At 38.9% G+C, this 27,094-nt stretch overlaps 1 protein-coding gene across 2 annotated transcripts in view; it reads right to left on the reverse strand.

Moving 5' to 3' along the window:
• The window catches only part of TESK2 (testis associated actin remodelling kinase 2), a 130,804-nt gene that overhangs the window by 83,575 nt on the left and 20,135 nt on the right, over positions 1–27,094 (reverse strand). For both annotated transcript variants that reach the window (XM_059921495.1, XM_059921487.1), the window contains exon 2: positions 16,550–16,861. In XM_059921495.1, the coding sequence (XP_059777478.1) occupies positions 16,550–16,771 (222 nt within the window). In that variant the 5' untranslated portion in view covers positions 16,772–16,861. The remainder of the gene's footprint in view (positions 1–16,549; positions 16,862–27,094) is intronic.

Genomic DNA, 27,094 nt, shown 5'->3' on the forward strand with positions numbered 1-27,094 from the left:
CCCACACGCTCTAGAGCCCACGTGCCACAACTAGAGAGCCCTCATGCCTCAACTACTGAGCCCGCACGCTCTGGAGCCCATGCGCCACAACTAGAGAAAAGCCCGCATGGTGCAACGAAAGGCACAGCATGCTGCAACAAAGATCCCACATGCCGCAACTAAGACCCGATGCAGCCAAATAAATAAGTATTTTTTAAAAAAAAAAGAAAGAAAGAAACTGCATATGGATCATTTCCACATATAGGTCTCATAAGCACCTCACACCAATCCAAATTTAAAATCATCAAATGTGCTCCTCCTTCAGGGCTCAAACATCCAGCTCCACATACTTGAAATCATCTCTCTCTTTTTTTTTAAAATTAATTAATTAATTTATTTATTTTTGGCTGCATTGGGTCTTCGTTGCTGTGCACAGGCTTTCTCTAGTTGCGGCGAGCGGGAGCTACCCTTCATTGCGGTGCGCGGGCTTCTCATTGAGGTGGCTTCCCTTGTTGTGGAGCACAGGCTCTAGGTGTGCAGGCTTCAGTAGTTGTGGCATGCGGGCTCAGTAGTTGTGGCTTGCGGGCTCTAGAGCGCAGGCTCAGTAGTTGTGACGCACGGGCTTAGTTGCTCTGCGGCATGTGGGATCTTCCCAGACCAGGGCTCGAACACGTGTCCCCTGCATTGGCAGGAGGATCCTTAACCACTGTGCCACCAGGGAAGTCCCATGAAATCATCTTTGATTCCTCCTTCCTCTCACCATCACATCCAATCATTCACCAAATGCTACAGGTAATACCTTCTAAATATCTCTCCATTTTTTTTACAAGCATACTTAAATTGGTAAATTAAAAAGCATGTCTAGTATTTCAAATCATTTCATTCTTCTCCACCCCCACTGCCACCACACAACACCTCCACCACAAGTTACACATTACATCTTTCACCTGGACCATTGCCAAACTGAATCTATTCTTACCCTCTCCAATTCATTTGATATTTGCAGCCAGTAATTTTTTATAATGCACATCAGAACATATTACACCCTTGAATAAAAGCAAGTTTCTTAAGATAAAATCCAAAATCCTTACCTTTTAGGACCTCTACAGATGATGAGGTCCTCAACAATAAACCTCTGCTTACATCTCTTACCAATCTCCCACTGACCCTCTGCTCTAGCCATTCTAGACTTCTCTCAAATCCTCAACTGCACCTCAGACTCCATTCACTGGCCTATGAATAGACTGTTCCTTCTCCTAGAAATGCTCATCTCCAACCTATTTCTTCACTTGGCTAGTTCCTACTCACCCTTCAGGTCTCAACTTAAACTTCACTTTTTCAAGAAGACCATCATCCCTCTTCAAATTAAGCGTATGGTTTTTTTGTAGCCCCACTGCAATCTGTGTGTGGCGACAGACTCTAGGTTGGACTCTATAATCCCCGCCTCCTGGTGTCATGCCATTATGTGATTCTGTCCCCTTGCCCCTGGGCAGGATCAGTGACTTACTCCTCACAAATTCAATATGGGAAAAGTGACTTTAATGTAAATTAAAACATTAAAGAAGAATTAACTGCAACCTAAATATAATGATGTTACATAAGACTGTTACCCACATCTTGCTCGGAGACTCTCTTGTTTGCTGGCTTCGAAGAATCAAGCTGCCATATGGAGAAGGAAACATAGCAAGGACCAGAAGCCCTCAATTCAGCAGCATGCCAGGAATTGAATGCTGCCAACAACCATGCAGGCTTAGCAGCAGATCCTTCCCCATTTGAGCCTCATGTAAAACGGCCGCCCCAGCTGACACCTTGATTTCAGCTTTGTGAGACTCTGAAGCAGGGCACCCAGCTAAGTCATACCTGGACTCTTGAACTACAGAAGCAGATATAATAATATGTGTTCTTTTAAACCACTGCATTGGTGGTAAACTTGTTATGCAACAGTAAATAATATACTATGCTTCCCTTTATGTGGCAATTACCCTTGTAATTACTTAATGTAACTGCTTACCATTAGATTATAATTTCCACAAGGTCAGGATTAACAAGTTTTAATCATCACTGTATCTCAGCACTTTGCACAGTGCCTGGTATTTAGAAAGACCACAATATATTGAAGGAATGAATGGATGGATAGATGGATGAATGAATGCCTACTCTATTCTAGGCACAGTGCTATATCTTGGAGAAATGAAGGTAAATAGGACATGGTCCCTGTTCTCATGGAGCTTAAAGCTAAGTGGGAGGACAAGACACTTTAAACAGATGATTTCAAAAGAATATGATAAGGTAACATAGGTTTCTATGAAGACACAGAATATGGGCATTTAACTCAGACTGCAAGGGTCCAGATATGGGAGAGGAGAAAATCTCCCCAAGAGTAGTAAGACAAACAAGGCTTTGGGGGGGATGATCAAATCAGTACTATGAGTACCACTCTCTCACGACTGACATCATTACCAGTAACACCTTTAGAATATAATCTGGTTCCAAAATGACAAAGTATTTGATATGGTGGGCTTAAAAACAAGGAGCCATACCTCTTGTTATGTGAGAAGACACATTTTAACTGTATTAGTTAACAAGAAAAGCTGATTCCAAAGAAATTCAATTAATCTTCTAAAGGAATGTATGTTTGGGGATTGATTCTCAAGAGATCACTTATGCAATCAAGATTCATATTGATCAGGCAACATGATCTTGTATATAGAAAACTCTAAAAAAAAAAAAAAATCCACACTACAAAAACTATTAGAACTAATAGAAGAGTTCAGCCAGGTTACAGGATACAAGATAAATACATAAAAATCAATTGTATTTTTCTACACTAGCAATAAGCAATCTGAAAATGAAATTAAGAAAACAATTCCCCCAACAACAAAACTGCTAGAGGGACTTCCCTGGTGGTCCAATGGTTAAGACTCCACACTCCCAATGCCGGGGGCTGGGTTCGATCCCTGAACAGGGAACTAGATCCCGCATGCCGCAACTAAGAGCCCGCATACTGCAACTAAAAGAGCCTACATGCTGCAGCTAAAGATCTCGCATGTGGCAATGAAGATCCCACGTGCCGCAGCTAAGACCGGGCGCAGCCAAATAAATAAATAAATATTTCTTAAAAACTGCTAGAAACTAAGTCCTATCCTTAGAACCCAGGGTAGCTAGAGCATTCTCCTTACAGCACATAAAGTTCTCTTCTAGAGGAGGCAAAAAGATTGCAGCTCTGCCTGTGTTTTTCCCTACAGTATCCCCTTCTGTCACTTTGGAAGACACCAGCTGGCTTTGGCCTGACATTGGCATTCTTAGTTTGATCTCAGCCACTGCATGCTTCCAACACTTCCACTGTTGAAGTTAAAGAAAGAGTCCTCATTGCATGAGTATAAGAATCCTCCCAAGCAAAACACCACTTTCTTAGTTTTCTTTTTAAAACCCCTTTCACTGTAGTCACTTTTGTTTTAAAAAAATATTCCTTTTTCTAAGACCCAGGAAGGAAGGAAGGTAGGGAGGGAGGGAGGGAGGAAGGAAGAAAGAAAGAGAGAAAGAAAAGAGAAGAAAAGAAGACAATTCCATTTACAACAGCACCAAAACTTAAGAGCTAAAACTACAGAATTCTTAGAAGAAAACATTAGGGAAAATCTTCATGACATTGAATTTGGCAACAATTTCATGGATATGACATCAAAAGCACAGGCAACAAAAGGAAAACTAAAAATTGAATCTCAACAAAATTAAGAACTTTTCTGCATCAAAGGACACTACATAAAGAACTCCTACGACTCAACAAAAACAACCCAACTTAAAAATGGGCAGGGGATTTCCTTGGTGGCACAGTGGTTAAGAATCTGCCTGCCAATGCAGGGGACACGGGTTCGAGCCCTGGTCCGGGAAGATCTCACATGCCACAGAGCAACTAAGCCTGTGCACCACAACTACTGAGCCTGCGCTCTAGAGCCCGTGAGACACAACTATGGAGCCCATGTGCTGCAACTACTGAAGCCTGCGCACCTAGAGCCCGTGCTCTGCAACAAGAGAAGCCACTGCAATGAGAAGCCCACGCACGGCAATGAAGAGTAGCCCTCACTTGCCACAACTAGAGAAAGCCCGTGCACAGCAACGAAGACCCAACGCAGCCAAAAAATAATAAATAAATAAATAAAGTTCTCTTTAAAAAAAAAAAGGGGGGCAGGGAATTCCCTGGCGGTCCAGTGGTTAGGATGCCGTGCTTCCACTACAGGGGGCATGGGTTCAATCCCTGGTCAGGGAACTAAGATCCCGAGTGCCGCACGGCATGGCCAAAAACAAAAGAAGTTAAAAAGAAAATCGGCAAAGGCACAAAAACAGACATATGGATCAACAGAACAGAATAGAGAGCAGAGAAATAATGGGTTTATTTCTCTCACACCTATGGTCAATTAATATTTGTCAAAGGAGGGAAGAATAGGGAATTCCCTGGTGGTCCAGTGGTTAGGACTCGGGCACTTTCACTGCCAGGGCCCGTGTTCAATCCCTGGTGGGGGAACTAAGATCCCACAAGCTGTGGGCCTGGCCAAATTAAAAAAAAAAAAAAAAAAAAGAGGGAAGAATATACAACGGAGAAAAGACAGTCTCTTCAGCAAGTAGTATTGGGAAAGCTGGACAGCCGCAGGTAAATCAATAAAATTAGAACACTTCCTCACACCATACACAAAAATAAACTCAAAATAGCTTACAGACTTAAATATAAAACATGATACCATAAAACTACTAGAAGAGAACATATGCAAAACATTCTCTGACATAAATCATACCAATGTTTTCTTAAGTCAGTCTCCCAAGGTGATAGAAATAAAAGCAAAAATAAACAAATGGGGCCTAATCAAATGTAAAAGCTTTTGCACAGCAAAGGAAACCATAAACAAAACAAAAAGACAACCTATGGACTGGGAGAAAATATTTGCAAACAATGCTACCAACAAGTGGTAGAATACATGCACTCCCATGTTCATAGCAGCATTATTTACAATAGCCAAGATATGGAAGCAACCTAAGTGTCCATCAACAGACAAATGGATAAAGAAGATGTGGTATATATACATATACAATGGATTACTACTCATCCATAAAAAACAATGAAATTTACCATTTGCAACAACATGGATAAACCTGGAGGATATCACGTTTAGTGAAATAAGTCAGAAAAAGACAAATACTATGTGTTATCACTTGTATGTGGAATCTAAAAAAAATAAAATTAGTGAATATAACAAAAAAGAAACAAACACAGATATAGAGAACAAACTAGTGGTTACCAATGGAGAAAGGGAAAGGGAAAGGGGCAATATAGGGGTAGGAGATTAAGAGGTACAATCTACTATGTATAAAAATAAGTTACAAGGATATATTGTACAGCACAGGGAATATAGTCAATTTTTATAATAACTATACATGGAGTATAACCTATAAAACTTTTGAATCACTATGTTGTATACCTGAAACTAATATAATATTGTAAATCAATTATTATCTAAAAAAAAAAAACCCACGAGATACTACTTCACATGCACTAGGGTAGTTATAATAATAAAAAAATTTTTAAATAATAAAGAGATAGAATAACAAATGTTGGTGAGTTTTACAGAAACTGGAACCCTTATACATTGCTGATAGGAATGTAAAATGAAACAGCCACAGTGGAGAATAGTCTGGTAGTACCTCAAAAAGTACAATGAAATTACTATATGACCCAGTAATTCCACTTCTAGGTATATACTCAAAATAACTGAAAACAAGTACTCAAACAAATACTTGTACACAAATATTCATAGCTGCACCATTCACAATAACCAAAAGATGGGAACAATCCAAATATCTATCAACAAATGACTATATAAACAAAATGTGGTATTATCCATACATTGTAATATTACTGGGCCATAAAAAGTACTGAAATAGTGATACATGCTGTAACATGGATCAATGTTAAAAATATTATGCTGAGTAAAAGAAGTCAGTCATAAGGGTCACATATTGTATGATTCCATTTATATGAAATGTCCAGAAGAAGCAAGTCTATAGAGACATGAAGTAGAGTACTAGTGGTTGCCTGGAGATGGGGGAAGGCAGGAATGGGCAGTGACTATTAATAAGTACAGGATTTCTGTTTAGGATGATAAAAATATTTTTAAATTAGACAGTGGTGAGGGATGTACAACCTTGTAAATATACTAAAAACCACTGAATTATGTATTTAAAAAAGGAGAATTTTACGGTATATGAATTATCTCTCAGTAAAGCCCTTATTAAAAAGAAAAGAAATCACATTGATACTTTGTTCTAGAATGGGATTCCAGGTTTTATAGGTTTCACAATACATACTAAAATAATTCCGTGTTTTAGTATCTCATGGGGTACTTTAGTTATCTCAAGAGACTGGAAAAGTCATCTTCCTAGAAATCTTCCTTCCAATTATATTCCCAAACAAAACAAGGACTAGTATAAAAAGAAATTAAGGGCTTCCCTGGTGGCGCAGTGGTTGAGAATCCGCCTGCCAATGCAGGGGACACGGGTTCGAGCCCTGGCCCGGGAAGATCCCAACATGCCGCGGAGCAACAAAGCCCGTGCGCCACAACTACTGAGCCTATGCTCTAGAGCCCGCGAGCCACAACTACTGAAGCCCGTGTGCCACAACTACCGAAGCCCACACGCCTAGAGCCCGTGCTTCACAAGAGAAGCCACCACAATGAGAGCCCGCACACTGCAACTAAGAGTAGCCCCAGCTCGCCGCAACCAAAAAGAAAGCCCGCGCGTAGAAACAAAGACCCAACACAGCCAAAAAAATAAAGAAATTAATTAATTAATTTTAAAAAAAAAGAAATTAAGAGCCTTCTACTGTATCCTACCAGAAGCACTCTTAATTTAAAACACTGAACAGGTTGTCAGCCACTGCTACACTACAGCTGAATATATTTTCCACTTACCAGAAGGTAAGAGATTAGGGCCATTGTGCCATTTGGTTTTACATTCTTTTCTCTTACTTTACAAATGTACACACAAACACTCATGTCATCTCTTCTTACACATACCTCAGTTCTTCCCTAAATAGGTTTCACTAACATCCAAAATATTCTAAGTCATTTTCCTAGAAACAATGAAATTACCCTAATCTGTTTTATAGTTTTTAAAAACGTGAAAAAGAAAAGATTAACAATCAAAGGAAACTCTTTGAAGCTCACAAATGGTTTTAAATGTAAATCCAAACTGTTTTGTTTCTAAAAGTATATTTTTCCTAAATTCAGTAACAGATGTTATACTTTCATCTTTTTAGTGCTTTTAGGCCAGGGATTTATAACCTCAGCACTGTTAACATTTTGGGCCAGACAATTCTTTGTTGTGGAGGGCTATCCTGTGCATTGTAGAATGTTAATGGCATCACTGGCCTCTACCCACTAGATGCCAGTAGCAGCCCCTGCCCAGTTGTGACAACCAAAAATATCTCCAGACATTGCAAAATATCTCTTAGTAGGGCAAAACTGACCCCAGTTGAGAACCACTGCCCTAGTTCATCAGTCTTAATTATTTCCTAAGAGAGCAAACTAGCTAAATTCATCATGAACCTTAAAAATAAACACACTGGGGCTTCCCTGGTGGCGCAGTGGATAAGAAACTACCTGCCAATGCAGGGGACACAGGTTCGATCCCTGGTCCAGGAAGATCCCACATGCTGCGGAGCAACTAAGCCCGTGCTCCACAACTACTGAGCCTGTGCTCTAGAGCCCGCGTGCCACAACTGCTGAAGCCCGCGCACCTGGAGCCACTGCTCCGCAACGGCAGAGGCCACTGCAGTGAGAGGCCCGTGCACCGCGGCGAGGAGAGGCCCCACTCGCTGCAGCTAGAGAGGGCCCACGCACAGCAGCAAAGACCCAACGCAGCCAAAAATAAATAAAGAAAATAATTAAAGAAAAAAAAAAAGAAGTTAGCAACTCATTAAAGAATAATACACCAGGAATGCAAAGATAACTCACTATTAGGCTACTACTAATATAATTCACTTTACTAAGAGAGCAAAAGAGAAAAATACATGTATCACCATATGTATCAGAGTTCTTCAGAGAAACAGAACCAACAGGATATATACAGAGACAGAGAGATTTATTATAAGGAACTGGCTCACACAGTTATAGACTGAGAAGTCTCAAGAGCTCCAGTCAGTAAGCTGGAGACCCAGGAAAGCCACTGGTAATTTCAGTCTGAGTCTGAAGGCCTGAGAACCAGGAGAGCTGATGGTGTAAGTTCCAGTCCAAAAGCTGGCAGGCTCAAGGCCCAAGAAGAGCCAATATTTCAGTTCCAATCCAAAGGCAGGAAAATACGGATATCCCAGCTAAAGTAGTCAGGGAGGAGTTCCCTCTAATCATAGGAAGGTCAGCCTTTTTGTTCTACTTGGGCCTTCAAATGATTGGATGAGGGCAACCCACATTAGGGAGGGCAATCTGCTTTACTCAGGCTACCAATTCAAATGATAATCTTATCCAAAACTTTCTCTCACAGACACACCCAGAATAAAATTTGACCATATATCTAGGCACCCCCGACCCAGTCAAGTTGACACATAAAATTAACAATCATACTACAGGCTTTGAAAAGACATACGGCAAAAATTCCACATCCATACTGCATAAAAATAATTATTCACAAAACAGGAGATTTTATGTTAAGATTTTGAAGATCCAATAGAAAAAGAGATATCTACTTCAGCCCCCAAACCATATCATGTTTAATTAGGAAACACTACAAGTATTCCCATTAAAGTCAGGAACAACACAAAGATGTCAAATATCACTATTATTTAACATTTTAGGAAGTATTAATCAATGCAATTTATTGAGAAAAAGATAAGTGAGATATAAAAATGGGAAATAAATTTATCTCACAGATATGACTGTATGTCTGGAAAATCAAAGTGAATCAACTGAAAATCTATTGCAAACATTAAAAAACTCAGCATACTAGATGCACCAAAAATTAATATGTAAAAAATTAATAGTCCTCATATGCAAACAACAAACAGAAGATATGATGGAAGTAGAGTTCCCAATTACAACTGCAACAGAAAAAAGAAAAAACTAATACTAAACATCACAAGAAATGTGGAAGATTTTTTTAACTTTTTTTTTTTTTATATAAATTTGTTTATTTTATTTATTTATTTTTGGCTGTGTTGGGTCTTCATTGCTGCGCGTGGGCTTTCTCTAGTTGCGGCGAGCGGGGGCTACTCTTTGTTGCTGTGTACAGGCTTCTCATTGCGGTGGCTTCTCTTGTTGCAGACCAGGGGCTCTAGGCACGCGGGCTTCAGTAGTTGTGGCTTGCAGTCTCAGTAGTTGTGGCTCACGGGCCCTAGAGCACAGGCTCAGGGGTTGTGGCGTACGGGCTTAGTTGCTCCGCAGCATGCGGGATCTTCCTGGAGCAGGGCTCGAACCCGTGTCCCCTGCATTGGCAGGCGGATTCTTAACCACTGCGCCACCAGGGAAGCCCTTTTTTTTAACTTTTTAATGTCTACAAAGGGACACAAAATACCTGAACAGATGAAAAGGCACTCCATGTGCTTATATAAAAAGACTCAATATCATAAAGATAAAATTCTCTGTAAATTAATCTATAAATTTACTCAAATCTCAATAAAAATGGCAATAGTATATTTTTAGAAACTGGCAAACTCATTCTAAAACTCACATTAAAAATAAGGAGGAAATGCCAAGAAAATTCTGAAAAGGAATAATAATGATGGAGAACTAGACTAACCAGATATTAAAATAAAGCTGCAATGCTGGTATATGAATAGACAGTTCAATGCAATAGAATAAAGTCTAGAAAGAGACCAAAATACTTATGAAAATTCAGTATAGAATAAAGGTGTCATTTCCAATCAGTGAGAAAAATATTAAATATTGATATACACTAAATGTTGCTGGCAGAACTGAGTACACATCTTAAAAAATAAAAGATGGATCAAATATTTAAACATAAGTAGTAATACCATAAAAGTGATAAGAAAAAAATTATGTTATTTATAACAAAGGAGTGCAGACAGCCTTTCTAAATAATAAAAGAAACAGAAGTCATGACAGTAAAAAACAAAATGAACTATTTCTACATTGAAAAATTGTTAAAAACTAGCTTAAAAAGCACTACAATCTTGGAAAATATCTATAATTCATAGCACAGACATAAAGGAGTCCCACAAATCAGTAATATACAAGAAAAATAACCTTGTAGAAAAATGGGTACTATGTACCAAATAGAATTCTAGGCACTGAGGATACAGCAGTGCACAGAGATAAAAAGAGATTAAAAAAAAAAAAATCCCTGGGACTTCCCTGGTGGCGCAGTGGTTAAGAATTCGCCTGCCAGGGCTTCCCTGGTGGCGCAGTGGTTGAGAATCTGCCTGCTAATGCAGGGGACATGGGTTCGAGCCCTGGTCTGGGAAGATCCCACATGCCACGGAGCAACTGGGCCTGTGAGCCACAACTGCTGAGCCTGCGCGTCTGGAGCCTGTGCCCCACAACGGGAGGGGCCGCAATAGTGAGAGGCCCGCACACCGCGATGAAGAGTGGCCCCCCGCTTGCCACAACTAGAGAAAGCCCTTGCACGAAACGAAGACCCAGCACAGCCAAAAATAAATAAATAAATAAAGTAGCTATTAAAAAAAAAAAAAAAAAAAGAATCCGCCTGCCAATGCAGGGGACATGGGTTCGATCCCTGGTCCAGGAAGATCCCACATGCCATGGAGCAACTAAGCCCGTGCGCCACAACTACTGAGCCTGTGCTCTAGAGCCCGTGAGCCACAACTACTGAGCCCATGTGCCACGACTACTGAGGCCTGTGTGCCTAGTGCCCATGCTCCGTAACAAGAGAAGCCACTGCAATGAGAAGCCCACACACAACGACAAAGAGTAGGCCCCACTCGCCGCAACTAGAGAAAGCCCGTGTGCAGTAATGAAGACCCACTGCAGCCAAAAAAAAAAACAAAGAAAAAAGAAACCATAGTCTTTTAAAAAAATACATAAATAAATGAAAAATAAAAAGGGTAACAACCAGACTAAGAATTAACTTATCAGCAACAATAGAGGTGAACTACAAAAAGAAGAAGAAAAAGGGGAAGAGTAATTTCAAAGTGCTGAGGAAAATAACTACTGTCCTAAATTCTATACTCATTAAATTACCATTTAAGAGTTTACTCAGTATAAAGACAGAAGCAATCACAATAAATGTAAACAGATTATAATCTCTCTCTTTATGGGCAAATTTAATTTTGGATCAAAAAAACTAAATATAAAACTGTTTCACAGGACACACATTAAAAATGTACTATCAGGGCTTCCCTGGTGGTGCAGTGGTTGAGAATCCACCTGCCAATGCAGGGGACACGGGTTCAAGCCCTGGTCTGGGAAGATCCCACATGCCGCGGAGCAACTGGGCCCGTGAGCCACAACGACTGAGCCTGCGCATCTGGAGCCTGTGCTCTGCAACAGGAGAGGCCGCGATGGTGAGAGGCCCGTGCACCGCGATGAAGAGTGGCCCCCGCTTGCCGCAACTAGAGAAAGCCCTCGCACAGAAATGAAGACCCAACACAGCCATAAATAAATAAATAAATAAATTTAAATTGTTTTAAAAAAAAATGTACTATCACAGACAGAATAAAAATAGAGATGGAAAAAGACATACTGGGAAATAATAACCAAAACAACAGACAAATGCATACAGTGAGGAAGAAGGTACACAATATTGATATCAGATAAAGTAGAAATCAAAGCTAAAAGCGTAAGGTGGGATAAAAATAAAAAAATAGCATTTATAAAATATACAATCCATCTATAGCATACAATCCAATAATAATCATGAATTTCTATTAATATCTACTTCACAAAATGGCCTGTAAATAAATAACACGCTGAGAGAAATCCAAGGAGAAATCTATAAACACATTAGGAACTATTAATAGAACTTTTTCAAAGAAATAGATTAGACTAAAATAAAGAAGGCCATATAACATCTGAATAACACAATACAAAAGCTTAATCTAACAGAGGTATATAGAACTTTATGCAAACAAATAGAAATTCATATTTGTTTCAAACACATTTGTAGCATTCAAAAAAATCTGATCATGCATTACACCAAAACAAAATCTAAATTATACTCCAAAGCCAGACATCATATAAGCCATTTTCTCTGATCATGATGCACTAAAATTAGAAATTAAATATCAAACAATTACCAAAAGAAAACTTACTGTGTGGAAATTTTAAAATCTCATTTTATATAATTCTTAGATTAAAAAGGAAATCAGGTGGGAAGGAGACACAAGAGGGAGGAGATATGGGGATATACGTATATGTATAGCTGATTCACTTTGTTATAAAGCAGAAAGTAACATACCATTGCAAAGCAATTATACTCCAATAAAGATGTTTAAAAAAAAAAAAGGAAATCAAACCAAATTACACTAGAAATGATGACAGCACATAGGGACTTCCCTGTGGTCCAGTGGTTAAGAATCCACCTTCCAATGAGGGGACACAGGTTCGATCCCTGGTCAGGGAACTAAGATTCCACATGCCGTGGGACACCTAAGCCCGTGCACCACAACTACTGAGCCTCTGTTCTCTGGAGCCTGAGCACCACAACTAGAGAGAAGCCTGTGTGCTGCAATGAAAGATTCCACATGCCACAACGAAGATCCCACATGCCACAACTAAGACCTGAGGCAGCCAAATAAATTAATTAATTAATTAGTTTTTTAAAAACCTCCTGAAACTAATAAGCAATTATAGTAAGATTGCAAGATACAAGGTTAGTACAAAAAAGCCCAATTACATTCCTATATACCAGCGATGAATAAGTAGAATTTAAAATTACAAATTACTATTTACATTAGCAACCCCCAAAATAAAATATTTAGGTGTAAATCTAACAAAATATGTATAAGATCTGTATGAAGAAAACTACAAAACTCTGATGAAAGATAACAAAGAAGAACTACATACATGGAGAGGTATTCCATGTTCATGGATAAGACTCAATATTGTCAAAATGTTAGTTTTTCCCCATTTAATCTATAGACTCAATGCAGTCCCAAAATCCCAGCAAGTTATCTTGTACATATCAACAAACTGATTCTAAAGTGTATATAGAGAGGCAAAAAACCCAGAATAGCCAACTCAGTGTTAAAGAAGAACAAATACTTGACCTCAATACATATTATAAAGCTACAGTAATCAAGACTTTGTTGTATTGATGAAAGAATAAACAAACAGATGAATGGAATAGAATAGAGAGCCTAGAAATCCACATAAATAGAGTCAACTGATCTTTGACAAAGAAGCAAAGGCAATAAAACGGAGCAAAAATAGTCTTTTCAGGAAATGGGGCTGGAAGAACTAGAGATTCACATGCAAAAAAATGAATCTAGACATAGACTTTACACCTTCATAAAAATTAACTCAAAATGGATCACAGACCTAAATATAAAATGCAAAACTGTAAAACTCCTAGAAGATAACACAGAAGAAAACCTAGATGACCTTGGGTATGGCAATGACTTTTTTTTTTTTAATAAATTTATTTATTTTATTTTTTATTTATTTTATTTTTGGCTGCGTTGGGTCTTCGTTGTGTGCGTGGGCTTTTCTCTCATTGCGGCGAGCGGGGGCTACTCTTCGTTGTGGTGCACAGGCTTTTCATTGTGGTGGCTTCTCTTGTTGCAGAGCACGGGCTCTAGGTGTGTGGGCTTCAGTAGTTGTGGCACATGGGCTCAGTAGTTGTGGCTCGCAGGCTCTAGAGCCCAGGCTCAGTAGTTGTGGTGCACGAGCTTAGTTGCTCTGTGGCATGTGGGATCTTCCCGGACCAGGAATCGAACCCATGTCCCCTGCATTGGCAGGCGGATTCTTAACCACTGTGCCACCAGGGAAGTCCCTAAATAAATATTTTTTAAAATAAAATAAAATAAAAGCGTTATCAACACTGGCACATATGATCAATTGATTTTCAACAGGGTACCAAGACCATTCAATGGGGAAAGAACAGTTTTTTTCAACAAATGGTGCTGGGAAAACTCAGCACCACTGAATGAATGAAGTTAGACCTTTCTTTTCACCACATACAAAAATTAACTTAAATGGATCAAAGACATAAATGTAAGAGCTAAAACTAAAAAACTCTTAGAAGAAATCACTGGGGAAAATAATGATATTGGATTTGGAAGTTATTTTGGGGCATGACACCAAAAGCACAGGCAACAAAAGAAAAAATAGGTAAACTAGACGTAATCAGAATTAAAAACTTGTGTGCATCAAAGGACACTATAAGAGAGTAAAAAGACAACCCACAAAATAGGAGAAAATATTTTCAAATCATATATCTGATAAAGGATATGACCCTTACATATAAATAAAATCGAACTCAAAAATGGACAAAAGACTTGAATAGATATTTTTCCAAAGAAGATACACAAAAGGCCAATGCAAAGACGCTCAACATCACTAGTCATTAGAGAAATGCAAATCAAAGCCACATGAGAGGGACTTCCCTGGTGGCGCAGTGGTTAAGAATCTGCCTGCCAATGCAGGGGACACAGGTTCGAGCCCTGGTCTGGGAAGATCCCACATGCCACGGAGCAACTAAGCCCGTGAGCCACAGCTACTGAGCCTGCGCTCTAGAGCCCGTGATCCACAACTACTGAGCCCATGTGCCACAACTACTGAAGCCTGAGCGCCTAGAGCCTATGCTCCACAACAAGAGAAGCCACTGCAATGAGAAACCTGTGCACCACAACGAAGAGTAGCCCCACTTGCCGCAACTAGAGGAAGCCCGCGTGCAGCAACGAAGACCCAACACAGCTAAAAATAAAAAGAAATAAAAGAAATAAATTAAAAAAAAAAAAAAAGCCACACGAGAGGGCTTCCCTGGTGGCGCAGTGGTTGAGAATCTGCCTGCCAATGCAGGAGACACAGGTTCGAGCCCTGGTCTGGGAAGATCCCACATGCTGCGGAGCAACTAGGCCCGTGAGCCACAACTACCGAGCCTGCGCGTCTGGAGCCTGTGCTCCGCAACGAGAGGCCGCAATAGTGAGAGGCCCGCGCACCACGATGAAGAGTAGCCCCTGCTTGCCACAACTAGAGAAAGCCCTTGCACAGAAACGAAGACCCAACACAGCCAAAAATAAACATAAAAATAAACAAATAAATTTTTTTAAAAAATTCACTCCCTTTAAAAAAAAAAAAAAAAAGCCACATGAGATATCACTCCATACCCACCAGAATTGCTAATATCAGGAAGAAAGAAAGAAAGAACGAACAAGTGTTAGTAAGACTATGGAGAAATGAGAACCACTGTACGTTGCTGGTGGGAATGTAAAATGGTACAACTCTACAGAAAATATTATGGTGGTTCCTTAAAAAGTAAAACAGAGACTAAGTGAAATAAGGTAATCACAAAAAGACAAAAACTACATGATTTCATTTATATAGGGTATCCAGAGTAGTCAAACTCATAGAAACAGAAAGTAGAATGGTTGTTGCCAGGAGCTGCGGGGAGAGGGAAGGGAAGAATTATTTAGTAGGTACAGAGTTTCAGTTTTGCAAGATGAAAAAGTTCTGAAGATTGGTTGCACAACAATGTGAATATACTTAAAACTGTACACTTAATAATGGTTAAGATAGTGAATTTTATGTTATGTGTATTTTACCACAATTTCTTTAAAAAGCTAACCACAGAATTACTATATGACCCATCAGTTTCACTTATAGGTAAATATCCAAAAGAACTGAAAGCAGGGACTCAGTTACTTGTTCATCAGTGTTCATAGCAGCATTATTTACAATAATCAAAAGGAGGAAACAACCCAAATGTCCATCAGCAGGTGAACGGATAAAGAAAATGTGGTATATACATACAATGGGATATTATTCAGACATAAAAAGAAATGAAATTCTTTTTTTTTTTTTTTTTTGCCTTGCCATGTGGCTTGCAGGATCTTAGTTCCCGGACCAGGGATCAAACCAGAGCCCCGGCAGTGACAGCACCAAGTCCTAATCACTGGACCGCCAGAGAATTCCAAAGAAATGTAATTCTGATATATGCTTCAACATGGATGAATCTTGAGGATATTATGCTAAGTGAAATAAGCCAGGCATAAAAGGACAAATATTGTATAATTCCATTAATATGAGATACCTAGAATAGACATATTCATAGAGACAGAAGGTAGAACAGACATTAACAGGGGCTAAGGGTAGTGGAGGGAGTTATTTTTTAATGGGTACAAAGTTTCCATTTGGGATGATGAAGAATTCTGGGAGAGTGGAAGAGGCTCCTATATTATTTTAATTTTTGATCAGCATGTAGTATTTTTATAATTAAAATAAATAAAATATCTTACAAGTTAATAGATAGCTCAAGAGGACAGTTTGTAACACTGCTCAAGATCCACAGCACCCTGACAAGGCAAAGCCTATGTCTTAATTAAACACAACTGTCAACTCTGCAGTGAAACTGACCATCAACAAGACAATATGAGAAAAACTGATGCATCACTCACCTTGAACACTTCAGAGAAGAAGCCAGACCCTATTTTTTCACAGGTGAAGTCATCTAAACGCGTCAGTCTGGAAAAGGCACTTATAAGAGCTCGATATGAAGAGGGCCAAACTCTTCCCACCTGGGTCATGCTCCCGTCCCCTCCACCACCTCCTTCAAAATCTTCAAGACGCTCCACACGTGGAGGAAATCCTGCAATTGAATTCCGTTTGCTCCGATCCATAGTCTCAATAATCACTTTTTTTCTTCTTTTAGGAATGAATTCCACACATAGTAAATTTCTGTTGAGTTTTACTTCTCTTCTGGCTTGTCACTAAATAAGAGATTAAAATGATATTTCATTAAAACCATTAATGAATAATAAATACAGGCATACAGTACACTATCAATGTAAAAATATTTCCTCTTTCATATTCTAGCTCCTGATTTTCAGATCTAAAAAACACTTTATGCTTTTACCTTCAAAAAGTCGTGATATATCTATTATTCGTTGAGTACCTATTATCTAGGAAATATACTGTAAGAGTTATGCATATGTCATGTCATTTGATTCTCAAATAATCCGTGATATAAGGATTATTATGTTCATTTCACAGAGAGGTCAAGCAATCATACAGTCACCAAATGGTACAGATAAAGTTAACATGCCAGATTGTCTGATTCAAAAGCCTGTGCTCCTGCCAATGCCCTTCACAGCCTCATATAATTTTCTCTTCATTTGAAAAGTCATTAAGTCCAAATATATAAAACAAGGATGACAAATATTTTATACTATAAAATTGTATAATTTTAAAAGAAGAAAACTATATCCAAAAGCAATTTAAAATTCCACTCTTGATTAAACAACCCAGTCCAGCAGAAGTGACTACAGAAGGCTCCATCCCATCTGGTACCTAAGAATAAAAACAAAAGCCCACTTTTTCTTTTAGCCTGTCTCCCCTTACATCTACTTTTTCCACAAGAATCAATTATACTTAGGTCTTTAATCCATTTTTTAAAAAGATTTATTTATTATTTATTTATTTATTTTTGGCTGTGTCAGGTCTTAGTTGTGGCACGCGGAATCGTCGTTGAGGCATGCGGGATCTTTCATTGCAGCACTCAGGCTTCTCTCTAGTTGTGGCATGTGGGTTTTCTCTTCTCTAGTTGAGGCACGAGCTCAGTAGTTGTGGCGTGCGGGGCTTAGTTGTCCCGCAGCATGTGGGATCCTAGTTCCCTGACCAGGGATCGAACCCGCGCCCCCTTCATTGTAAGGTGGATTCTTTACCACTGGACCACCAGGGAAGTCCCTTTAATCCATTTTAAGTTTATTTTTGTGTACGGTGTTAAAAAGATGTTCTAATTTAATTTTTTTTTACATGTAGTTGTCCAGTTTTCCCAGCATCTATAAAACTCTTAGAGGGGACTTCCCTGGTGCTCCAGTGGGTAAGACTCCACGCTCCCAATGCAGGGGGCCCAGGTTCAATCCCTGAATAGACATATCCCTGAACAGACTAGATCCCGCGTGCATGCCGCAACTAAGAAGTCCGTATGCTGCAACTAAAGTTCCCACATGCCCCAGCAAAGACCTGACACAGCCTAAACAAACAAACAAACAAATATTAAAAAAAAAAAACTGTTAGAGGAGAATACAGGCAGAACACTCTTTCACATAAATCGCAATATCTTTTTCGATCTGTCTTCTAGAGTAATGGAAATAAAAACAAAAATAAACAACTGGGACCTAATTAAACTCAAAAGCTTTTGCATAGCAAAGGACGCCATAAACAAAACAAAAAGACAACCCACAAAATGGGAGAAAATATTTGCAAATGATGCAACTGATCTCCAAAATTTACAAACATATCATGCAGTTCAATATCAAAAAAACAAACAACCCAATCAAAAAATGGGCAGAAGACCTAAATAGATATTTCTCCAAAGAAGACACACAGATGGCCAACAGGCACATGAAAAGACGCTCAACACTGCTAATTATTAGAGAAACGCAAATCAAAACTACAATGAGATATCACCTCACACCAGTCAGAATGGCCATCATCAAAAAATCTACAAACAATAAATGCTGGAGAGGGTGTGGAGAAAAGGGAACCCTCCTACACTGTTGGTGGGAATGTAAATTGGTACACCCACTATGGAGAACAGTATGGAGATTCCTTAAAATACTAAAAATAGAGCTACCATATGATCCAGCAATCCTGCTCCTGGGCATATATCCAGAGAAAACCATAATTTGAAACAATACCTGCACCCCAATGTTCATTGCAGCACTATTTACAATAGCCTGAACATGAAAGCAACCTTAATGTCCACCAACAGAAGAATGGATAAAGAAGATGTGGTACATATATACAATGGAATATTACTCAGCCATAAAAATGAACAAAATAATGCCATTTGCAGCAACATGGATGGATCTAGAGATTGTCATACTGAGTGAAGTAAGTCAGACAGAGAAAGACAAGTATCATATGATATCGCATACATGTGGAATCTAAAAAAAAATGGTACAAATGAACTTACTTACAAAACAGAAATAGAGTCACACATGTAGAAAACAAACTTATAGTTCCCAGGAATATGGGGGGAGGATAAATTGGGAGACTGGGATTGACACATGCACACTTCCATATATAAAACAGATAACTAATGAGGACCTACTGTGTAGCACAGGGAACTCTGCTCAATAATCTGTAATCACCTAAATGGGAAAAGAATTTGAAAAAGAATAGATACATGTATATGTATATGTATATGTATAAATGAATCACTCTGCTGTACACCTGAAACTAACACAACATCGTTAATCAACTATACTCCAATATAAAATAAAAATTTTGGGACTTCCCTGGTGGCACAGTGGTTAAGACTCCGCGCTCCCAATGCAGGGACCCCAGGTTCAATCCCTGGTCAGGGAACTAGATCCCACATGCATGCCACAACTAAGAAGCCAGCAAGCCACAACTAAGGAGCCGGCGAGCAGCAACTAAGGAGTCCATGAGCCCCAACTAAGGAGCCCACCTGCCACAACTAAGACCCAGTGCAACCAAATAAATAAATAAATAAAATATTTTTTAAATAAAAAAATTTTTTTAATAAAAATAAAATAAAATTAGTATTGAAAAAGATTTTTAAAAAAGAATCAATTATAAGAGTCCTATGCAAAATACAACATTGTGATTCTACAATTAGTGAAACACTTCCATAAATGTGATGAATACCCAACCCAGACTACCTCTATCACCTCCAATCATGGAGAATTAGCAGCAGGGCTTACAGGGCCATACTTACAATATGACCCTGCTGTAGCCAAAGTTGGTAGCGTTCTACCCAATATGGACCAATCACATTTCCTTTCCGGGCAATTTGGAATTGGAATTAAGATATTCCAGCCTCAGTCTGGTTGCTTTCTAAAATGGAAACCATGTAAACTCAGGAGCTGTTGGCCATGGCGATTTTCTACCACGCAGGCTTGAAGGCAGAAAAAGCCAAGGGATTGAGGCAAATTTGCAGAGGAAAAAAAGGCACAGATAATCAAGAACTTCTTGATTTTCCTAATGTGCTCTAATCCCTGATTCCTGAGGCCTAACTGCATCCTGGCTTAAGGTTCCATGAGATATCACTGTATCTTTAAAACAAATTATTTTTGCTTAGCTAGTGTCACCAGTCTTCACAGAAGGAAGAATAATCCAAGTTCCTAAAGAATGAAACATTTGCGACTTTCCTCATGGTCCAGTGGTAAAGAATTCGCCTTCCAGTGCAGGGGACACGGGTTCAATCCCTGGTCGGAGAACTAAGGTCCCACGTGACACAGGGCAACTAAGCCCATGTGCCACAAGTACTGAGGCTTCAACAAGAGAGCCCGCATGCTGCAAAGTACAGAGCCCATGCACGCTGGAGCCCACGCGCCACAACTAGAGAGAGAACCCGCATGCCACAACTAGAGAGAAGTCTGCACGCCGCAACTAAGAGCCCGCATGCCACAACAAAAAAAAGATCCCACGTGCCGCAACTAAGACCGGACATGGCCAAAAAAAAGAAAAAAAGAATGAAACATTTAAGTACCTCTATTGAACTTCTGCCAAAAAGTGGCAACAGATCACCAGATCAAAAATTTAGCATTATAAGACCAACATTTTTAAAATTTTACAGCCAGTAGACACCATGAAGTTCATTTTATATTTTAGGAAACACAAGGACCAGAAAGCGTAAATAATGTGCCCATAGCTATAAGGTATCTACTAGCAAAGCTAGACTTAGAACCAAGGATAATGCACTTCTAAAAGTGTGTCTGTTGATCATCTGCTTCAAAATTACCCAAGGACTTTATTTAAAACTCAGATTCTTGGGTCTCAACCTTGACCTACTAAATCAGAATCTCTTGGAGTGAGGCCTGGAAATTTTACCAAGTTTCCCAGTGATTCTTATGTACACTAAGAGATGAAGATCCCCTACAGCAGGGAAGGGGAATATTAATAGCTTTAAAAAAAAAAAACACCAAGAATTTCACGGGCACTTTCTCATTTAATCCTCAAAATATACTACCAAGGCAGGTATGGTCCCCATTTTACAGAAAAACAAATGTAGGCTCAGGAGGTTAAGTAACTTGTCTAAGGAAACAGAGCTGGTAGAACCAGAACTGGAACAAAGGTACACCCAGCACCAAAGCTCAAGCTTTTTCCATTTCATTATTACTTAGTTCAGTGTTTTTCCACTATGAGAGTTGTAAGGAGTTAAGCTAGTCATGTGCATATAAAAGAGGATCAGGACTTGAGTGCAGAGGAAGGCCAGGCCAATTACAATTTGGACAGAGATAGAAAAGAAAAAGAAACTTTAGAAAAATACAGAATGGGAGAAAATGTAAAATAAAGCAACCAACTTAGTGTACAAAAATATTTGTAAAATAAAGCAACCAAACCAAGGGATTAATCTCCAAAATATACAAACAGCTCATGCAACTCAATATCAAAAAAGTAAACAACCCAATCAAAAAGTGGGCAGAAGAAAAAAAAAAAAAAAAAAAAAGTGGGCAGAAGACCTAAACAGACATTTCTCCAAAGAAGACATACAGACAGCCAACAGGCTCATGAAAAGATGCTCAATATCGCTAATTATTAGAGAAATGCAAATCAAAACTACAGTGAGGTATCACCTCACACCAATCAGAATGGCCATCATTAAAAAGTCTACAAACAATAAATGCTGGAGAAGTTGAGGAGAAAAGAAAACCCTCCTACACTGTTGGGGGGAATGTAAATTGGTAGAACCACTATGGAGAACAGTATGGAGTTTCCTTAAAAAACTAAAAATAGAACTACCACATGATCCTGCAATCCCGCTCCTGGGCATATATCCAGAGAAAACTATAATTCGAAAAGATACATGCATCCCAACGTTCATTGCAGCACTATTTACAATAGCCAGGACATGGAAGCAACCTAAATGTCCACTGACAGAGGAATGGATAAAGAAGATGTGGTACATATATACAATGGAATATTACTCAGCCATAAAAAAAGAATGAAATAATGCCATTTGCAGTAACATGGATGGACCCAGAGATTACCATACTAAGTGAAGTAAGCCAGACAAAGACAAATATCATATGACATCACTTATATGTGGAATCTAAAAAGAAAAAAGAGAGAGATACAAATGAACTTATTTACAAAACAGAAATAGACCCACAGACATAGAAAACAAACTCATGGTTACCAAAGGGGAAGGGGGGGAGGGATAAATTAGGAGCTTGGCATTAACAGATACACACTGCTACATATAAAATAGATAACAAACAAGGACCTACTGTGTAGCACAAGGAACTATACTCAATATTTTTTAATAACCTATAAGGGAAAAGAATCTGAAAAAGAATATATACATATATATATATATATATATATATATATATGTATATGTATAACTGAATCACTGTGCTGTATACCTGAAACTAACATGACATTGTAAATCAACTACATTTCAATAAAATCTGAAAAAGAAAAAAAAAGGATACATACACCCCAATGTTCATTGCAGCACTATTTACAACAGCCAAGACATGGAAGCAGCCTAAGTGTCCATCAACAAATGAATGGATAAAGACAATGTGGTATAATGTGGAATCTAAAAAAAGGTACAAATGAACTTATCTACAAAACAGAAATAGAGTCACAGATGTAGAAAACAACCTTATGGTTACCAGGGGGTAAAGAGGGAGAGGGATAAATTGGGAGATTTGGATTAACATAGGCACACTACTACATATAAAACAGATAACTAATAAGGACCTACTGTATAGCACAGGGAGCTCTACTCAATACTCTGTAATGACCTATATGGGAAAAGAATCTAAAAAAAGAGTGGATATATGTATATGTATAACTGATTCACTTTATTGTACAGCAGAAACTAACACAACACTGTAAATCAATTATACTCCAATAAAAATTTTTAAAAAAAGATGATGTGGGGTTTCCCTGGTGGCACAGCAGTTAAGAATCCGCCTGCCAAAGCAGGGGACACGGGTTCGAGCCCTGGTCCGGGAAGATCCCACGTGCCGCAGGGCAACTAAGCCTGTGCGCCACAACTACTGAGCCTGCTGCGCTCTAGAGCCTGCGAGCCACAGCTACTGAGCCCGTGCGCCACAACTAGAGAGAAGCCTGTGAGCCACAACGAAAGATCCCGAGTGCCGCAACTAAGACCCGATGCAGCCCTAAATAAATAAATAATTTTTTTTTAAACTGAATTCAAAGCAATTTTTAAGAAGTTACCAAAAAAACTGTAGGACCATCCTACAGGATGATACCATTTTAATAAAAAAATGTATTTTTTAAACATATACAATAACATACAGAGAGGCAGGACAGCATACTGATTAAAGGTATAGCCTCCAGAACAAATCTGGATTCAAATCCTTGCTCTGTAACTTGCAGCTATGTGAACCTGGTCAAGTTATTTCAGAACCTCTCTGCATCTCCAGTTCCCCATCTATAAAATGGAAATAAATTAGTACCTACATTATAACATTTTATATGTACTAACTCATTTAATGCTTACAATCACCATAGGGTATTGATTAAATGAACAGTGCCTGGCAAATAGTAAGCATTCAAGTACTGCTGCTTATTATGATTATTATATAAAGATATATATTTATAGTAAATGTCTAAAAGCATGAACTAGGGGGACTTCCCTGGCGGTGCAGTGGTTAAGAATCCGCCTGCCAATTCAGGGGACACGGGTTCAAGCCCTGGTCTGGGAAGATCCCACATGCCGCAGAGCAACTAAGCCCGTGAGCCACAACTACTGAGCCTGCGCTCTACAGCCCGCTTGCCACAACTACCGAAGCCCGCGTGCCTAGAGCCCGTGCTCCGCAACAAGAGAAGCCACTGCAATGAGAAGCCCGTGCACCACAACCAAGAGTAGCCCCCGTGCACCACAACCAAGAGTAGCCCCCGCTCACCGCAACTAGAGAAAGCCCACGGGCAGCAACGAAGACCCAATCATCCAAAAATAAATAAATAAAATAACACATCAAAAAAAAAGACTCCGTGCTTCCAATGCAGGGGGCTCGGGTTGGATCCCTCATCAGGGAACTAAGATCCCACATGCCGCAAGGCGCAGCCAGAAATAAAAAAAGATAAAAGCATGAACTAGAAAGCCAGCCACTAAATTCATTGTAGTAGTTGCCTTGGTGGGAAAGAAGAAAAATGAGATAAGGAAGGGAAATAAAGGGGACTTCAACTATAACAATAATGTTTTGTTTCCTTTTATTAAAAAACAAACCTATAACAAACACAAAATGGTATGTTTGCTAATTTTGTTATTTTTTTCACTAATTAATATTTGTTAATTCTGGGTGGTTTTATATTGTACTCTTTTCTATATTTAATTTTCCTAATAAAAAAAGAATTCTAACAGTTGTTTTCTTTTTTTTTAAGTCTATTGCCAATACAACAGCCATGCAGTATGCTCAGCCCAAAAAAACTGAAAACAATTTGGCAAATAAATAGCATCCCACTGTGCAAGCCAAGTCTCAAGATTCTCAAACTTCTATTCTGCAATAGTTCGACTATAGTTTTTGGTCCAAGGAATATTTATATCTTAGCCTAAAAACTCAAAAGCATTGGGAGAATTTTTGGATAACCTTACTTATTCAAGTCCACAAACTTAAAATATAAAAGCACTCATGACAAACACTGATATTTAGTTGTAGAGCCCCTATTATATGCTAAAGCAATACTAATTACTAGACAGTTGAGGGATAAAAAGTACAGTCCCCTTATGGGAGTAAGAACTTTATTAATTCATTTTGGAAAAGTGCTGAGCATGGGAAAACTTCCAAACCATGCCTTCTGCTCCCTTGGCCAGCATACTGAATGACCACATTTTAAATGAAACCAACCAAGTTACAAATAGCTTTCAATTTAATCTGATAAATTTTAATTAGCCATAAGAGGCAGCAAAGGTGTGTATGAACACACTCTAAAACCATACCCTACTTTTTTTTAAATCTGAAAATAACTAATTTTAAAATCGGACAATACATTCTGTGAAACTTGTGAGATTTTATGCTGTTTTCAGACTCTGGATTACCTCTCTTGGTCTCACTTATGGAATATTACCTTTTGATACAAATAGTGCCCTTTAAAGTATACATTTTGGGTGGAACAAAAAAACAACTACAATTACTCTCGCTGTAAAGAGGCTATTTGATTCAAGAGACTACACATTGTTGATCAAGAATTTTAAGCTTGTAAAAACTTGGAATTCCTAAATGGAAACTGATGATACTGTGAGCTGCTTCCCTAAAAATATCCCAGCGAGAGTCCCAGTGGTTCTCAATTAGGGTCATGTGAAGATTTAGGCGGAAGGAGGTTCTTGTCAGGGAGGAGCTATTGTCACAATGGTGGGGGTGTGGGGTGGGCACTACTGGCATTTTAGTGGGCAGGGGCCAGGGAAGCTAAATGTCCTACAATGCACAGAACAGTCCTGCACAACAAAGAACTGTCTTGCCCTAAATGCCAATAGTGCCCCCGTTAAGAAGCACTGTGTCAGAAAAGCTTAATCAGTTTTGTTCTTAAACCAGGAAACAGCCTTCAGTAGTCTTTCAAAAATGCCAAAATTATGTTGCTTACAAGGACACAAATAATTTTTTGGTAATTGTGTTCTCAATTTCAATATTTATAAACTGGAAAGTTCAAAACTTTTTTCCTTTCTTTTCTGCATAGGAAGGTTTGTCTTTTCAAAGGCTAATTTTCTCTTACACTGGGATTGATTTATTTTTCCCAAAGAAAGTACAATTAAAAGCTTTGATTGGAGAAATTTGAAAAGCTATCAATAAAAAAGTTAGTGAACTAAATATCTTATAACCAATATTATATATTTTATCTTTTCAAAGTAGGAATTCCACAAATCATTTTCCAGAGAATCAAGAAACTTTTTTAGGACTCCCAAGTAGACCATATGCCCATCTGAAATGCTTCTGGAAATAATAACAACTGCAGCCACCATTTACCATAGGCCACGCATTCTACCAAATGGTTTTGCGTTCTTGATAACCTTTATGACAACTCTGCAAGGTAGGTGTTATCATCTCCAATTTAAAGAGAAAGAAATTAAAACACTGAGAGATTAAACTCAAACAAACTCAAACAACTAGTGACAGACTCTGGATTCAAATCAAGAGTTCCAAATCCAAATACTTCCCACTATGACATGTCTCCTCCAGAAAAACAGCTAAATTTCTGTGAAAAATTACAGCTTACTAGCTAGGTACAAAGCTACTACTATTCTCCTCCCTAATTTAACAACAGAGACTAAAGAGCATACAGATGATAGCTCCACCAGCCTCTGAAGCAAAAGCCTTTAGTCTCTTCATCACATTCTATAGATCAAAAAATTAGCATTGGGCTTCCCTGGTGGCACAGTGGTTAAGAATCCATCCGCCAATGCAGGGGACACGGGTTCAAGCCCTGGTCCAGGAAGATCCCACATGCCGCAACTAAGCCTGTGCGCCACAACTACTGAGCCTGCACTCTAGAGCCCGCGAGCCACAACTACAGAGCCCACATGCTGCAACTACTGAAGCCCGCACGCCTAGAGCCCGTGCTCCACAACAAGAGAAGCCACCGCAATGAGAAGCCCGCACACTGCAACGAAGAGTAGCCCCCACTCGCTGCAACTAGAGAAGGCCCGCGCACAGCAACAAAGACCCAACGCAGCCAAAAACTAAATAAATAAATAAATTAGCATTGGTTTAAACAGACTATTTAAAGAATGGATGCCAAGCTGACAGGAAAGATATGCCAACCCCCAATCAGCCCTTCTTTTCCATTCTAATGTACAGTATTAGTTGTTTCTTACACTTTCATTCCACAGGAATGAAGCATATGAAACTTCACAACAACGTAGATGCAAATAAAATCCTGTAACGCACTGAACAGCTATCAACCAACAGGTAACAGGATATGGTAAAGTGTCAGCCAGCAACCATAATCTTCAACATCCATCCAAATATGGAATCATGTGTGTACAGAGTTGGTAA

The sequence above is a fragment of the Balaenoptera ricei genome, chromosome 1, assembly GCF_028023285.1.
Source record: "Balaenoptera ricei isolate mBalRic1 chromosome 1, mBalRic1.hap2, whole genome shotgun sequence".
Taxonomy (NCBI): Eukaryota; Metazoa; Chordata; class Mammalia; order Artiodactyla; family Balaenopteridae; genus Balaenoptera; species Balaenoptera ricei.